This window comes from Pararge aegeria, chromosome 11 (assembly GCF_905163445.1).
Source record: "Pararge aegeria chromosome 11, ilParAegt1.1, whole genome shotgun sequence".
In the NCBI taxonomy this organism is placed as follows: domain Eukaryota; kingdom Metazoa; phylum Arthropoda; class Insecta; order Lepidoptera; family Nymphalidae; genus Pararge; species Pararge aegeria.
The window spans coordinates 15012179-15030845 of NC_053190.1; the positions used below are offsets into that span (position 1 = coordinate 15012179).

The 18667-nt window shown below is 32.8% G+C and overlaps 2 protein-coding genes across 3 annotated transcripts; both read right to left on the minus strand.

Moving 5' to 3' along the window:
• Nucleotides 1-1530: 1530 nt before the first annotated feature.
• LOC120627585 (facilitated trehalose transporter Tret1-like) lies at nucleotides 1531-6126 on the minus strand. Of its 2 annotated transcripts, XM_039895594.1 has the most exons (9): nucleotides 5897-6126; nucleotides 5539-5648; nucleotides 5271-5390; nucleotides 4958-5113; nucleotides 4443-4610; nucleotides 4230-4362; nucleotides 3671-3900; nucleotides 2672-2866; nucleotides 1531-1796 (listed from the first exon to the last, which is right to left on the minus strand). In XM_039895594.1, exons 1-9 carry the CDS (start codon nucleotides 5961-5963, stop codon nucleotides 1536-1538), a joined length of 1440 nt encoding a protein of 479 aa, XP_039751528.1. In that variant the 5' UTR covers nucleotides 5964-6126; the 3' UTR covers nucleotides 1531-1535. The 2 variants fall into 2 exon arrangements, with proteins under 2 accessions (XP_039751528.1, XP_039751529.1); XM_039895595.1 differs by lacking the exon at nucleotides 5539-5648 and having other exon boundaries at nucleotides 5897-5972.
• A 4022-nt stretch (nucleotides 6127-10148) lies between these two features.
• Nucleotides 10149-16300, minus strand: LOC120627437 (nose resistant to fluoxetine protein 6-like). Its single transcript, XM_039895439.1, has 12 exons — nucleotides 16117-16300; nucleotides 14834-15140; nucleotides 14382-14570; nucleotides 13830-13909; nucleotides 13478-13674; nucleotides 13265-13379; nucleotides 12967-13184; nucleotides 12368-12670; nucleotides 11675-11891; nucleotides 11153-11295; nucleotides 10333-10441; nucleotides 10149-10174 (listed from the first exon to the last, which is right to left on the minus strand). The coding sequence occupies exons 1-12, from the start codon at nucleotides 16298-16300 to the stop codon at nucleotides 10149-10151; spliced, it is 2088 nt and encodes a 695-aa protein (XP_039751373.1).
• Between the last annotated feature and the right edge of the window lie 2367 nt (nucleotides 16301-18667).

The window sequence follows — 18667 nt, forward strand, 5'->3', positions numbered from 1 at the left end:
GTGTAGGTAGAGATTCGATTTTAACCGACAGCACAAGTTTTTTATTTCCATAATATTATAAAGATTTTATAGGTTTCATCAAATCTATGCAACCATTTTAGCATAATGAGGATAATAATAACCTTCTAACAGAATTTATCTATACTTATATTTGTTATAAACGGTTTATAAATCTACATAACTTTCAAACCAGCAAACTGTACCTAAATATGCAAAAACCATGAATCCGTTGCCCTGTCGCTGCGTAAAAGAAAAACAAACGAACTTTTTTAGGGAAAGAAAGTTACTGTTTTCTGTAAATATCATGACATAATTGTTTCTAAAGCTTGAAAGTGTAAAAGCTAATTGCAATTTTACTTACAGGCACAGAAAATAATAGAATGATTACCTATGTGTCCGAACGCTTCAAATAATTTTTTCGGTGCATTTATAATTAATGTTAAAGCTCCTAACGTAATTTAGTTCATTACGACGTCATTAGTGTGGCACCTGTCGTTTTTCATGGATAATGCGTGATAAGCAGACTGATTCTATAAAATAAATAAATCGATTGATTTAAAATAATATAAATTATTACTCATTTTAACAACTGTGATAATTAATTAAATTTTATTGTTCTATGACGTTTTCAAGATAGATAACGGTGTTGTAAAATAAGAATAATATAACGCTGTCTACGCAGTATCTAGTCGCCTAGTTTAGGTAGCATTCGAGATTCAATGTATTATTTTTACTAAAATTGCCACGGTACGCTAGTCAATATAATTTTCCAATTAGTTTTAATTGCGCCATCTTTGTCTAGCATCAAGAATCAAATAGAACAGCGCCATCTGTTACAAATAGCAAGAACCACCAGGAATTATAGCGAATGCGAACGGTTCGAATCAGAAATGGCTATTTGAACTTGGGGCTTTGTTAACATAGTTCTCTACTTAAAAAATAGAGGGCGCGAATCGTTTACCTTTATTTAATTAAGCGTTAATACTTCTGGGGCTCTATCTTTATTTTTTTGGTTCGTTTTATATGCGCAAATATTAAAATCTCCATTTTAAAATCTTCATTCTACTATTTTAGTGTGCGTTGAATTGTTGACAAAATTAAATTGTAGATGTAGAACTTATTTTACATACTTGTTATACCTAGAACTATTATTTACGATTGAACTTAGAACTTAAGGCACAGTTAGAGCGATTGTACTAAATTTGTTGATTTTTATTTATCATATTTCTTGTACATGCTACAAAAACGTAGATATTAAGCGTAATTCATGATCTACATATCCTGCCACGACTGGCGTGCAAGAGTGATTATTATCATCTTCCTTTCATCCGACTTGCTTTACTTTTCATAGGTCATTTTATGTTACCTAAATATAACCGAAATAGTTTAAGTATACACATACCTATCGTAACTTCTCATTAGCGTTATAAATAGGCTACATAAGTATTTATTAAAGCATCATACAAATACTTAATGATAGCCAAAAACAACTTATTAAGGTACCCAAAAATAACAATTTCTGCTTTAAAAACTGTTTATTCAATAAAATCACTAACCAGATCATTCTGTTGTTTTTTCTTCTTAGAAAGACACTTATAGATTTCCACCAGGCTCTTTCCTTTAGTCTCCGGGATAACAATTACAACATAAATCGCCATGAAAATGCACACGACCCCAAAGAAATAAAATGCAACGTGGATCCCAATAGAATTAGCTAACGGTTTGAAAAAGAGAAGTTGCAGGAAATCGAAAAATGAGGCAACTGACATTGTTATCGCCATTACAGTCCCTCGATACTGAAAAAAGAAAAAGATTTTTTTTTTAATACACAAAACAACACACAGCAATGTGCTGTGTGTTGCGTTGTGAGAGAAGATAATCAGCAATTCGACGCCTTTGATCTCGTAGTAATCTTGTAGTAATTTTTGCGAATATATATTTAATATATTTTATATCAAGAGGATGCTCAGCTTTATTGGCTAGTTTAGTCTGATAAACTGCATTGAAACAGGGGAATATGTAGGTACCATTCTTCAATGTGAGAGGTGGGTTTTTACCTAAGAATCGGAGACCTCTCAGGTATGCAGGTTTCCTCACGATGTTTTCCTTCACCGTTGAAGAAAGTGATATTTTTATTGCTTATAACGCACCTAACTGAAATATTATAGAGGTGCTGGGATTCGAACTCGCCCCACGAAAGTGAAGTCAAAGTCCTGCCTACTAGGCTATCACCGCTGATGATTAGTAATAGGCTTAAATAGATATAATGTTTTTACATACTAATGTATAACTTCTGCCATTGCTTGTTATTTTATTTAATAAAAACGGGTCATAGATCGTAATAGCAAAAGTTATTGATAGTCTGCTTTCCATATTATAACGTTCAATCGATATTCCAAATGGATGAATCCACGCATAAAGCATAATACTCGTAAGGCAAGTTATTAAAAAAAAGAAGATACATTGGTAAATACGAGGTGGTATTGAAAAATTCCGGTGTAAGGGGCCTGTAAAAAGACAAAAAACGATCGCGACGGGCAAAAGTCACCACTAATCATCAATAACCGAAATGAGAACAATGATGTTTATCAATTTTATGATGTTTGAGTTAATACTGAGTTACACTGTAATAAGTTATATGAGAACAACTAAGTGGAAAAATATAACTTACTTTATAGGAAAATATTTCTCCTGTTATAACAATAGATATCGGCTGCAAACCGCAAGCGTCGCAGAATATGCACAAACATAATGTCACTATAGGTATCCAGTTAGGAGTGACTGCACCGTAGTCCTTGGCCACAAACCAGGATGCCAGAGCACACATACTTAGTCCAGATATCAAGGATGTTATTGAAAGTAAAGGCTGGAATTAGAATAGCATGAAAAATTCGTTAATCTATTGAGTTTCAACTTACTACCGTGCACAATACATTTTTGTTGTTATTGATAAACTCTAAAACCACTGGAAATCTTACTAATTTTATAAATGTGAAAGTGTTGATGTTTGTTACTCAATCACGCAAAAACGGCTGAACGGATTTGGATGAAATTTGGCATATATTAAGTATATCCCGATTCCTTAAGTAGTTCCCGAGGGAAAAATTTTTACGAGCTAAGCCGCGGGCAGACTGCTTTAAAATTAGGTATGCATGTCACCTATGCTATGGAAAAGGAAATGTACTTTTTATACCGATCTCTGAAATAGTCCCCGTGGTAGGATTAAAAACTGTTAACGAGCGAAGCTTCAAACCCAATTCTGAAGTCCACACAGACCAACCGCAGGCAGAAGCTAGTATTTAATAATTCCTTTATCATTTGAAATTTATTTTTAAAAGAAAAGTTATATTTAATTTCAGTAATCATACTTTTTTGAAAATTATTTCACACCGGAAAAGCGGTATTTGTGATGCACAACCTAATTTAAATCTAAACTACACTAAATGGTCTAGAAAATATAGTATAATAAAAACACTACACTAATATAACAGTAATACTAAATATTGGACTAAAAAATATTTAATATTTAAATAGTTATATATATTAAGATGTAAATAAGCTTAGCTAGCAACGCTGTCATCATAAAACATATATATCTCTGTTTACTGACGCTCACATAATTTGTTTATATTACTATGTAGTCAGCCAAACTGATAAAGATATCGTATACCTTTCTTCCAGCTTTCTCTACAATACTAGATGCCAGCATGGATCCAGTTACTTGAACTACACCCAGCAATATTGCTTGCTGGTTGGGACTCAACACTAAACTTCTGTCAGTTGAAGCTAAAGCGAAAATTTCCCCAGCAAAGTTCAGAACAGGAACAGCACCGCATATCTCACGAGCTAGTGTTACTATCAAAGCTATGTAAAAAGCTTTGGATAGTATATTGTCCTTTACTGAAAAAAATATTAAAGCCATTAATCAATATTTTTGCGTTTCATTCAATTCGTTGTTAATATTTAATCTATTCAAAATCATCAAGAAGTTTTATATTTTTTCTACTCTACACTGTAGATTCAATTCTAAATTCAATATCCCTTCTGAAGTTTTTGGATTGGATTGATTACTAACGTCGAGCGTTGATCTAGTTGGTTACAGTTGTATTGATATAAATTTAATGGCAAGCTAGTGTTTACATAAACATAATGATCCTAATGAATGTTCAACTGCACCTAAGCTAGCTTTATGATTATTAAAATGTAAATTTTCACTTTTACTTTCTTACTAATTGTACGAAGTAGAAATCGATTGCTTTCCTTATCATTAACCTGTTCCTTTTTTATAACCTCTAATTCACTTTTAATTGACTGATCATCTTCAACTTTGCAACGAAGCCAAGCCATTACCCTTGCAGCTTCCTAAAAGTACATAAAAACAAAAAACGGTTACATTAAAATAAAACGACATTAAGGTGATGTTGCAACCGCATTTTACTTACCTCAATATTAGAAGTTTTAACTAAGTACGAAGGTGAATCAGGCATCATCATGAATAAGATGAGGTGAAACGTTGGCAGTGATAAGCAGATCCAGAGGACGGTACGGTAAGTCAATAAATCTCCGATTATGTATAGAAATAAGTTGCCAGATGTGTGAAATAAAATTACCTGAAACAGTATTAAAATTCTGTCATTATCAGTAGACTAAATTGTTAGTGTACATAATGCTCCTTTATACATTAATTATACGAGTCTTATTGTGTCCGTGTTTCATTTATTACGGATCCCCACGAGACTTTTAAATATTCCTGGTTTTCTGTGATGTTCCTGGGATGCAAACTATTTTCACCAAAATTCGTCAAACTTGGTGCAGTAGTTGAGTCAAAAAAGAAACACATATTTATAATATTATAAGATATAGATTTTATCCATAATAAACAGATTTTAGAACTAATACGGTTTAAAAAAACAAATTCTGTTGGCTTATGTTTACTTCTTTAACTAAATAATCTTACCAAACATCCCAGAGCTCCACGAATGCTATCATCACTTATCTCTTTAGTGTATATTGGACAGGTAACGTAGCAACCTGACATTGTAATACCTACTAAAGCTCGAGCAAGAATCAGAGCCCAAACCTCGAACGATGAGAGCATAAGAATCCAACTTGCCTTAAAAAGAAAATGAAATCTAAAATAATATTAAATCGAATATAATAGAAATGAGTAAATCAACTGAAGTCATCTTAGTGTAGGAACAGTAAAGTTCAAGTACTCGGGTAGTAGTTAAGGTAAGTAGTTAATGAATCATAATAATAGATTGACTTACAGCACCAGTAGACGAAATGAAAATTAAAGTGATTTTCCTTCCAAAAGTATCCCCCAAAAATGCCATCAAAAAGTTTCCTGGTATGCATGTTAAATATGCAACTGCTGCCATCCATGATACCTACAAAGATTTTACTATATAAAATAATAAAGATATATTTCACGAAATCATTATAATGTCATTAACATGAATAAATATTCAAAACGTAAAATTTTTGTCTATAGGAATTGTTGTTCGTTATCATAATATATAGTTTATCGAAATTAACCTCAATATCTGTCAAAGGTTCTCCTCTTGGAGAATCTTTTGATTGTAACAAGAGTGTCATTGGAGACATCCATCCTATACTTGCACCATAGGCGAACACGGGAAAGTTGACTGAAATTAAATATTCAAATCAATAAGTTTTGAGCATACATTTTTTTGTGGTTAATCATCTTAGAAGTAGTTCTACGGGCTCATACCACGATAATATTATGGGATTTGTCGATATTTTTGACAAAGTTGCATGAAAAACATAACAGTCCTTGATTAAGTAACTGTCAATTGTTAAAGAAAAAATATTAGAGAAAAAAGAAAAGATATCTGTTGTAAGAATGTTATTCTTACAATAGCTCTTGACTTACTCAGCACCGCGCAAATTATCTGATTGATCTTGCTCCCTTCATTAAACAATCCATAATACTTTTTCATTGCTCAAGGAATACACAAAATTGTAATAGAAAACACAATTTACTAAAACACTCTGAATTAAAAAACAAACAAATTATTAATAAAATCTATGACTTGATAAACACTTCGTTGTATAAAAGTTCTATTTACTTTCTTTACCAATTGACAAATATGAATAAGACGTTTGTTTCAGCGTATCTTTATGAAACTGAGTTTATAACGCTGTTCATTGAATGTGCCTCTGAGATGGTATGTTTCTTTTTAAGGCTTCTCATAAACGTTGGTTTGATTAAAAATATACCACTGCGTTGAGAGGAATAAAATGTAATGTTTTTTTAATCTTGAAAATTAGCTCTTTGATTAAACTTAGTCGAGTTGTTCTTTTTTATGATTTTAATTGGCTTTAGGACGTTCTAAGTAATAATAAATAATAAATAAATAAAACGAAGGCTTCTGTTAAAAGTTGTATAGTTAACACTTCGTATTATTATCATTATTAGGATCGAGCGAAAAACACATTTCTACATATTTGTTTTGCTTAGTTTATTATTAAAATAAAATATTAAAATGTGGTCAGTGGATGTCTACGCATTACCGTGGTGTCACCTGGTACAAGGTGCCAACTGAAAATCAGCACTGTATGCTCCCACTGGCGCATGCAGCACAATGCTGAGCTGGCACCTTTTCTCTAGGTTGTGCCACACATAACATACGTGGTGTCGTTAATATTGTAATGTGTGGCGCAACGTAAAAAATATTTTTTTTCTTCTTTTCTTTCTTACATTATTTTTAATGGTTATACAAATAGAAATACGGAATCTGTGTAAATTTCAACTCTGTACCTATTACGACCCCAACAAGCGGACGGACGGGCGAACAGCGGAGTTTTTGTAAAAGGGTTCCACTGGCTCTCTTGGGGTAAAAAAAAACCCTAAAACAGCATGGTGTTATGGAACACACTCGCTGAAGTAAAGTACCACCCCATTGCAAACTCTCAGTTTATTAAATTAGCATTTGCCCGCTTGCTCAATTTCTATACCTGTTATTTAAAACCCTATTCGCTCTTAAATTAGTGATAAACTTCTCCCACTTCAATAAAATCACGGTATTCGGCTAATTTCTTAGACCAGGGCCCAAAGCATTTTATATTAATAAGTTAAATTAGTTAGTTTTTTTTTTTGGTTAATCAATTAGGTTAGCTGATAAAACAGTACAATACGTAAATTGATTGTTTAAGTTCTAATCTCAGGTTTACAAATGCTAAAAATTTACGTGAACTTACCGGAGTTGTGTGTTTTTTGATATGCCAGTGTGAGTAAGCTTAAATTTTATACTTTAAATTTAACAAATGTAAAATGTGATTTTTTCATCATCATCATTACTTCTACTGATATCCACTACTGGAAATAAGTGTTTTGTAGGAAGTTGCTAAATTACACGGTCTTAGGCTGCTTCGTTTAACGGGGCGGAGTCGCCATTCCATCACCTTGGGACCCCTAAGTCCATCGGTTTTCTGAGCAATGTTGCCAATTAAGCTTCACTACTCGCTGATATGGGATCTTCTTATTTATTATAACGTAGGAACACTAACAGCATAGCTCTCTCCGTCGCCCACTTTGTGATGCTGAACTTCTTATAAGGCCCATAGTAAGCAACCACATTTCAGATTCGTAAATCATGACTTTCCCAAGAAAGAAAAAAAAATATATCTCGATCATGATGCTTTAAAGAATGTAGGTATAAAGTTCCTAAGCAATGCGTCGACGATCAATTGAAATTAATTGATGGCATCACTACTTATTTGGTTGTTAGATATTTGTATGTCGTTTATAATATTATTATTAAACTGTTCTCGTCTTCAATACAGTTAAGTCAATAATCATTATATCGGGGTGTTATTAAATTTTCACGTGTGTGTGTGATTCCCAGCTATCTATATATATATATTAAATGTAAAATTGTAATGTTTGCCGCAGTCATGTGATAACGAATTAATTTATTACTGCTTAAGTATTTATTTATTTGTATATACTACAAGTGCACTAGTAAATACTATAACTACAAGCAATATTGATTGTACCCACCACATTAAGACTGAAGCGGTGATAGCCTGGTCGATAAAACTTTGGCCCCTCTTTTGGGGAACTAGTGTGATTCAATGGGGAACTGACAGTACGCTAATCTTCGGAGTTTTCTTCGGCGGTATTAGCGCAGTGAGTTTGACTTCAGTTTCGGGGGCCCGAGTTCGAATCCCAGCTCACCGCCACATCATAACGCTCACACCATAACTTTTCTAAGTTCTGTGCGTTTGAAGTAATTAAAAATATGGCATGCTTCGACAGTGAAGGAAAACATCGTGAGGAAACCCGCATGCCTGAGATTTCTACATAATGTTCTCAAAGGTCACTAGGTGGGGAGTAACTACTACTAACACTAATCCGCACTGGACCAGCTTGGTGGACTTCGGCCTTAACCCCTTCTCATTGTGGGAGGAGACCCATGCTCTGTAGTGGGCCGGTAATGGGTCGATATGATGAAAGCAATCGAAATATACATTTGATGGCGAAGGGTACATCTTGAGGAAATAAGTTCCTTTGTCAAGGTGCGCAATTCACTTTTGACCAGTGTGGAATTGGGCCTAAGCCTTTCTCAACCGCCAACCTACATTTGAGCAGCGCGGTGGGTCATTCGCTCTCTGTCCTATGAAAGGCAGCCTGTGATCAGCATTGGGACATTAAAAGGCTGACGACGGTGATAGAGTTTCCTTATTTATTAACGCTCCCAAAATTTACAACATAAGTACATTATACAAATTAAGATAAGAATCCTATCAGATCTAGATTGTAATGAACCTTTTAAGTCTGAAATAATTCTAATAATACATTTATCTGAATCACATCTGTTTAACTGAGTTTTCATTTTTGAAAGTTTGTGAGTTTCCATTTTCATTTCTTTCTTCAATCTTCTTATTTGTATTTATTTTCTTTTGAGACACTATAACAGAAAGGTATATCAGCTAATTATACATAAAGCTATACATAAAATAGGTTAGTTTTTTTGTTTGTTTGTACCGAATAGGCCCCGAAACTACTGGACCGATTTTTTACCGGACCAACTATTTTTTTTGCTAATAGAATGCATGTTTATCAATTTATCCAAAAGCTGACAAACACAACTAAAACATAGACTACGTTTAATTTTAAAAATATGATTTAAGTCTGAAAAATGGTATTTGTAAAGAAAGCCAGGCGAATAAGTTCTACCCAGATTCTTTATTAAATTAACCGTCTAGCATAACTACCATATACTAGAAAACTATAGATCTAAAAAAAATCCGCGGTGCCATGTACCTACATACCTGTTATAAATAAGTCACAATTGGGTTATTGTGACATTTTGTATAAGGATCAAAAAATAAATAGTCAGTCATCAACAATAGTCAAGAAAGTCTTATGACTGTGAACAATATTTACTTTTTATTCCACTACAAGTTAGCCCTTAACTGGAATCTCCCAGGTAGCAAGTGATGGCGCAGTCTAAGATGTTAGCGGGCTAACCTATTATAGAGTATGGTAGTCATACCCCTAATCGGATTCTACGTAACATCGCACCGGGACACAAAATCACTTAGCGCTACGTCTTTGTCGGTAGGGTGGTAACTAGCCACGGCCAAAGCCTCCTACCTGACTAAATCAAGAGAAAGTTCAGAAATTATAAATTCCCAAATTGCCCTGCCGGGAATCGAACCCGGGGCCTTTTACATTACACAGCACTCACCGTTGCGCCAGGGAGGTCGTTAAAAATAATTATAATATAAGTTTTAATGTGAATAAACGGTTGTTTGTTTGTTATGTTTACACCCTTTAACTACTCAACCGATCATCATGAAACTACGTGTACAATTTGCCAAAAAGGACAAACTTTTTAAAGGAATGCATAAACAACATTTAGAAAAAAAGCGTTCGTTAATTGTAGACAAAGATCATATATTGCAGAAGATTTAAGAAGAATCGTTTGATTAATAAAAAAATAAATATACTACAACAATACACACATCACAATCTAGCGCCAAAGTAAGCGTAGCTTGTGTTATGGGTACTAAGATAGCTGATGAATATTTATATGAATAATATACATAAATACTTAGATTATACATATCGACACCCAGACACTGAAAAATATTCATGCTCATCACACAAACATTTATCAGATGAAACAAAGGATGATTAGCTCTGTACGAAAGTAATGTATTATAATTAATATTGTTACATTATGATTGGCGTTTATAGCTGTTAATCTTAATTCAGTAAATTATTAAATCAAGCAAGCCTTATAACTGGGTATAACTTGACTAAAAACTTACATATTTCTATTAATCTAATATACTTACTACATTCAAATAGCTTCTTGAAAAGAATAGCAAATGGTGCATCAATGAGTGCTGTTAAGAAGAAAGCTACAAACATTGATAACCATAGGAAACCGAATGCATCAAACATCTGAAAATAAAATTGAAGGTATAAATTATAGAAAAAAAAAATAATTATAGTATTAAAATTAGCTTGTTGTTCTTGTATTTACTTGTTTTTAAGTTTATTTGAAATTCACATTCTGGTGACATTATTTAAGTTATTCTTTTGTATTAAAATTACAAAATTCAATGGCAAACCAAACCAAACCAAACCAAAAACCCGAAATTTTTTCGACCTATTTAGTTTATGCCCAATACCGAGGTGATTGTTGAAAATTTTACTAACCAAAACTAGTTTGTTACTGTATTATGGAAAAGATTGCATTTCATTTCCATAAAAAATCTGATTTTCAGAAAATAAATCGAGTTAAGGAAAAAACAAATATAGTTATCGCTGATATTTAGTTATTAGTAATCGTTAAAGCCCACCAATACATTGGACCTGTCTGAGAGTTTTATGCTCTAAAAACGTCTATCCAACGTGAGAAAAGGCCTTATGATGATAATGAAGATAATTATGGAAAAGATTGCATTTCATTTCCATAAAAAAATCTGATTTTCAGAAAATAAATCGAGTTAAGGAAAAAACAAATATAGTTATCGCTGATATTTAGTTATTAGTAATCGTTAAAGCCCACCAATACATTGGACCTGTCTGAGAGTTTTATGCTCTAAAAACGTCTATCCAACGTGAGAAAAGGCCTTATGATGATAATGAAGATAATAATGAAAAACTTACCGCAGATCCAACAGTGAAATAGACCGGTTGTAATGTAGTCGAATAAACAGCAAACATCACAGACATATGTATCAAGTACATCGCATAGGAAATACGAGCTGGAATTATCCAAACATTCAGAGACAGGAACCAGTTTATAGGACCTGTAAAGTAAAAATACAATTTTATCCATTAATCAGATTAGACTTGAGTAGCAGTCCCCCAGAACTTAGTCCATCATCATCATCATCATCAACCCATTTTCTACCGACTGATGCACCCGGTTATCTTCTCGGTGAGAAGGGCTTATTCCACCACAGCTTGGTGGAACACGGCCAAGGACTTAGTCGCGTATCTACAACTACTATTATGTATTTTAATCTAAGCGTTTTATCTACACTTGGAGGAAACGTAAATTTTATTAATTATAAAATTTGTTGATTGAATTTTATTAAGTAAATTTGTTTGATACAAACTTTTATTCGAGACCCACCAAGTTGCCAGACTGCGCTACTACTTTAAAAAATATATCGATGATATCACCAATAAAATAAAATATATTAGTACAAATACCTCCGTATCCATTAACGCAGGCAAAAATAATCCATCCAAGAGATAAAGACCACAAAGGACGTAAAAAAGAAAGGAACAGACTCTTCATTGTATTGTTTTCAAAATCAACTTGATCACCTTTAAATTTGCAGTATAAAATAATAATCAATAGGCAAATAAAAAAAGAAGTTATAAAACTATGCACAATCTGAAAAAAAAGAAATTTAGGGATAAGGACATAAATTAATTAAAAATTAGAATGTCAATCAGTTTAATAATAGGATTTTTAGTATTAATTATCAAGAAACGCACAATCTTTTCTAATCTAATTAATTCAACATAATAAAAATGTTTAAATTAACTGAAACCTAATTATTTAAAGCACAAATTTGTAGATTGGATTATAGTCTTACGGTAAGTCGGTAAATAGGTGGAAAAACACCAATGGTAGACCGAATTCGGCCTTTACTTTTTCAAATGCTATATATCCGGTCATTAATATTACCAGCATGTAATAGTCAGTACCTAAGAGCCAGACATCATGAATTGAAGGCCATCGATTTTGGAGTAGTGAGATAGATCAAACTCTATATTCTCTATTATAATGAAGCAACCAACTTCTACCAAGTGGCAGCAGTGTTAGATTAATTTCAAAAATAATATAATTATGATATTATTACTTACAGTATGAATTTTTGCTCTCCTTTTCCGCCACAAATGTAGCATATATCCATATACTAATCCCACAAAAAATGGTGGAGCACGGGTTAAGATATTAACGTAGTAGTATATGTAATTGTTTAAAGTTTCTTTCAATGGCTCGCTTAAAAAAATATATATAGTTGAGGCCGCAAGAGATGAGAATACAGCAGTTGTAAGAGCTGTCCACGCTGAAGCTTTAGATCTTCCGAGAACCCAATATAACACTATTGGTGATAATATGTGAAGTTGTACATCGATAGCCAGGTACCATGTTACACCGACGCACTGGAAGGGAAAGTCATGTTTCGTTAAACATGTTTTGTTTTGGCTATTACCTCTACGTACTGAGACTTATAGACATTACTTATAGACTAGGGAATGCACCAGCATCATAACTCCCATAATGAGGACAGCAGATTGTGGTGTTGTGTTGTTGTTGGTGTCTATTACAAATGTTTCATTGACTAGGTCTTTACCTAGGTCTGTACGAATGATAAAATATTTAAGATCTCTGTAGCTTATATATCAACGTAAAGAATATTAGTTACTTAGAGATAATATCCAAGTATCCATATACTTACTGCTTGTTGTGGGTTTATAAAATTTTGCAAGTGTAGTAAAGTAGTCCACCAAAATGTTCGGCATTTATGTGCATTATTAACCATAAATCGATTCCATAATGGACCATCTGCTACGCGATTTGAGAATGATGCTTCGTAAAGCACTACAGCTGCCAGTAAAGGAAACATTCGCAAAAGGCGATTGAGATAAAAAAATGGTAGGTTTTTTATTAATTCTCCTGAAATTAAAAAAAGGCAATATAAGATATTGTCTGTTAGAAATAGATATGTATGTATTAATTTGTATCTACATACATACTTCCCGTAAGCTTTTTTGCCGTAATATAAACGAGAAGTAATCCACTTAATAAGAAAAACGTATCCACTGTGAGCGTTGCTGTTGTGATCCAAAGCGATTCATACGATTGTGACCACTGAAAAAAAACCAATACGTACTTGTAATCATTGTTAAGTTAATTTGAAAGATATTAAAAAAATATATTATTGATAAGGCTAAGTAAAGTATACACACATTCACAGTGTCGATTGGATTAGCTGGTATAAAGCCTATGATATAAAAGACATGACCAACTATCACCCAAAAAATAGCTAAAGAACGGATACCATCCAGACAGTTTATATTGTTAGGATTTGGTTTTATAACTAGAAGTTGACGGCAGTTTTTCAAAGCTGAAAAGGCTATCAAGATCTCGTTTGCTTCTTTTGGATCTGAAAAGAGAATCATACTAAATTACTAAAGTACATACTTCATTTCTGATACGAAGATTTTTATAAAAAGCAATAATTATTTTAAAGTTTCATAAATAATAACTAGTATGTAATATTATAAGCAAAATAATTTCAGTAAGATGAATGGTAGTTACCTTTTTGAGATAAAATGTTATGATTAACGTCATAATACGTACAAATGCATATCAAAAGACCTAGAATTGAAAATATCATTCTGAAAAGCAGTAAATAATTCATGTGAAAAGTGATAGTATTAACCGCAATATTTTGCTAATTAAATTTAATATAAATAATTAAATTAGTTATCTTCACTTAAATAGTTATTATACTCGCAAATAAAAATATATCAGAAACCGGGCCTGCTTCTCAACAATTAGTCTCCTATCGCAGATTTCGATAATCAAATCAAAGAAATCTTAATACCAACAAATACGACGCCTGTGTTTCATCACGAACTCAAAGTATAAAATGTTATCAGTGAATCACTATAAATCGCAGTTTTATTGAAAAAACCCTGTTACATTTAAGATAAGATTAAAAAGATCATTTAAAAACAACCAGGTGTTTTTTTATTTCTCTTCTTTTTTATAATTCTTTGTATGTTCATAATTGCGTTTGTGTTTAAGTATTTAATTCTTATTACAAAGAAAACAAATTAAGATTAAAATATTAAATAATAAACTTACACTGCTACATAATCTACTAGTGCCCATGGTTTGTCATTTGGAAGTCGACAATAATCATCTTCATATTCAAATCCTACGGCTGTCATATTGAATAAGAGTCCTGCTATAGTTTCTTCTGTTGTACACACTTTAGGGACACACATTGCCAAATGAAATGTGAGTGATGAAAAAGAATTACTTTCATCATTCCTGTTATATGTAAATCAAAGTTTGTCAACATTGTCAAAACATTATAATTAAACAAAACAAATGTAAACAAAAACTTCTACTGTCACACATTTCGCTGGTTAGTATTTCTTGAACGAAATTTGAATCTAACGTAGTAAATACCCGCGAGAAACACCTTGATCAGAAGTTTGCAACACGTTTCTTGCTTACACAAAATCAAAATGTATCGAACAGAAAGAATTATCATTGCTTTATTTTATTTTATAAGTGCAAAAATATCTCACCTAAAATCTGTCAATTCACCGCCAAATGTAGCTCTTATTTTTTCCATATTTCTTGTATAATCCCTAAGATTTTCAAATACTTTGGTATGTATGCGTAATGCTCCTGGGTCAAAATTAGATGTAAAGTTTTTAAATGGAGGTGGCAACTGTAAATTTTGGTTTACTGGTACCTTTATCATGCAAAATTTTCCTTCTATTGACATATCTTTCACAAAGCTATGTATTTCAAGACATTGTGGATAATTTCCTAGATCTACTAAGTTTCCTTTTAAAATACCTCTTGGTACTCTCATTCCGGAATCCAAAACTAAAAAATTTTAAAATAATTAATAATTTCGTATCGTTAATACGGTGAAATTCTTTCTAAAAGATGAAGATATCATCAATCTTCATCATCATCATCATATCAACTCATAACCGGCCCACTACAGTGCACGGATCTCCTTCAATGAGAAGGGGTTAACGCCGTAGTCCACCACGCAAGCCTAGTGCTTATTAGTGTAACTACTCCAGACACCTTTGAGAGCTTTACGGAGGACTCTCAGGCATGCAGGGTTCCTTCACTGTTGAAGCAAGTGATATTTAAATTACTGAAAACGCACATAACTTAGAAAAGTTAGAGGTGCGTGCTGGGATTCGAACTCAGCCCCCCGAAAGTGAAGTCGAGCTCCTACCCATTGGGCTATCACCGATTCCCACTGGGTTATCACTGTTTTATCAATCAGTAATATAATACTCGTTGAAATGATGCAAATTTATTATATTGAACGTACATTGATACCGTCCCGTTTATGAGGCATGATCCAAAAGATAGAATCGCATCCAAATCGTCTTTGGGACCATGTTAATCAGTCACATAATATTTTCTTAATCGTATCAAACAACTAATCTATGCATCTGTTGCCCCAACTGGCGCTTGTTTAGACCAAGAGATAGGTTTTTACCCAGAGTCGAACTAGGCTTCTTTAGACACCTTTGCTTTTTAATATCTATTTTGGTGACCAAAGAGAGAATCTTCAAAAATTATAAATTTCCACCACGCATAAAATCACAGAATTAGCTAAGGAAGGTCCTTTTTTTAACTATTAATAATCTTTATATATACATTTCGTGCGTGTGTATGTCACTGAACTCCTTTTAGACGGCTGGACCGATTTGAATGAACTTTTTGGTATACATTTGGGTGGCACCCTGAATGGTTTAGATTTACAAATTAGCCCGACAGATGGCGCTGGGGTCTGCTAGTTTCTATATGTAATATAGTATCTACTATCAATACTTACATCTAGCCATCAGTAAGGAATCATTTTGCTGAATATATTTCAGTTGCCTCTGACATTCCTGTTTATCTAATACTCTTTCATACAAATCTGTATCTAATGGAAACTTAACCTTTTTATCTAAGTATAACTTTGCCCATGCTTTAGAACAAAATATAATTGTTAACACTAGCAAAATTGTCTTCATTTTAAGAATTACTAAAACCAACTGAACTGACAATGTTTAATTGACATTTTTAGTTCAATGATAACAAATTATATGATAACAAAAGGGCACAAATTGTTAAGATTAGCTGTTATCCTTCATTGATCTAAATGTTATTTTAGGACTTAACAATTCGAAGCGATCGGCTTTGCATCAAGTTCCAAAGAACTGTGATACACTTTTTTTTTTAATTTGACCTTGCTTTAATCCATCAATTATTAATCACCAGCTGTTGTCCCCGTTGATTACAGTAATTTATAAATGCCGTGGAAACCGTTTGTTTTCTTAGGATCGATATGCCTGCTCAGTTGATTGGTTGCTTAGTTAGCGCGTGAAGGAAGGACAAAAAAACAAACAAACACACTTTTGCATTTATAAAATTAGTAAGAATTAGCCTATCTATCTTAACTATCACAGTTTACGCAAATTGATTTCGCAAACGACGGATATATATGTTATGTTAGATCCATGGCATTAGGTTTATAAATAATCCCGTAGTTAATTCGCCCGGGCCTTAAACTCTGCAATTTTAACTACTCACGCTAAAATGCTAGGTTTTATGTCTGTCTCCAGGGTGCAAGCGTTTTCAGCGCCAAATTTCATAAAGCTCGATAAATGTTGATTCAAAACTAGATTCTTTCGAGATCATGACTGGCATATGAAAATGACTGTCCCGGGGACCTACTAAGGTTTAAAATTACATATTATTATTCTTTTAATTCCTTTATATTATGAGCAGTGGCGTGGGGGTATGCACAGGGTATGTAGATGATATAAAATCAAGAAAATCTCTAGTTCGAGTTAAAAAACATAAGATAAGCTTTGTAAGAGTCATTAAAAGCCTACTCTTAAATATTTATAACTCGTAGGTACTGGAGATTTTCTTCATTTTATATCATCTGTATACGCTGTGCATACCCTCTATGCACGCCATTATTATGAGCATAACCGGGAGATGCATAGACAAAAAATAGTTCATTGCACTGGGTAAACAACGTTGACAAAATTTACAGGAATGGTCCATTTAGAGTTTATTAACATTCTTGTTTAAACTTGTCTAACTTATAGATTCTCTAAATCTAGTTTGACGATAATATTCAAATTTCCACGTACCGAAAGTCAGTTATTATGTAAGTACTTGTTTTGTATAAATTAGGTCATTTAGATTTCCTTATTTTATAAATTATTGAATTGGTTGATTTATTATAACCACAAGCATTCTAGTAGGTAAGGCAAATATTGAATGTTTGCGTAGCAATTTTGAAACACAATCATCAATATCAAAACAAACAAATGATTTCCAATACTATAAGTGTAGCCCTAATTAAACAAAACATTATGTTCAGAAGCCAACCAACATTTACGCTCATTAATTTATTTGCTACTTTAATATTATAAGGCGTTTTCTAAAATAAATATTCTACACAATAGATTCCTCTAAATTATGAATATTCAATGTTCTTAGAAACATTCTTAGAATGTAGGTATTAAGTTAACTACAATAGTAAATATTTATTCGACATTCGTCCTTGTGGATGTGAAATTATGAAAGCGTGTAAGTTATGCATTTTGCATTTGTGAATAGAGTTTACGAATCTTCCTTACCTACCTATATTGTGCATTGGTCTTTTATATACAATAACAATCCAACGCGTTAACGTAAGTAACCCACATTTTGAAAAATCTCACGTGAGATTGGGAGATGGGGGAGGGGGTTGAATAAAATCTCACGACATCTCAACAGGGTCCCCACCCTGTTATGTCGTGTCGTGTCCCTGTGAGGGACAGAAAATTAAAAAAAAAACATCTCACGTAATTTATGGACGCCCCCTAATGCAGATCTATCAAATTATATATATTATATCAAAAAATATATATTTCATTATTTTGACGACCTCACTGGACTAGTGGAAATTTATAACTTCTGATTTTCTCTGGTCTGGCCTTGTGGAGGGTTTGTTACTACCATACCGAAAAAGACGTGCCGACAATCAATACAGCTTTCCCATACTATGTCGCGTAGCTGAAATAATGAAATACCCCTAAAGGGTTACCGCTAGAGATTGCAGTGTAGGGCTAACTTATAGTGGTAAAACAAAAAAAAATCGCCCCATTTGGACTAACTATTACCATTGTTATAATATTATTTTCTAAAATAAAATACTCTAAAAAGCCATGACTGATTATTTAACCGATATAATAGTATGTACCTTGTAGTTTATTTGGCTCTAACCTGTTTCCGATAAAGTTATTTAATAAAACAGCAAACACATTGATTGTATTGATACAAAAATTTATTTACATTATTTTCTACCGTATAATATAAAGATATTGAGATTTCCTTAAAAT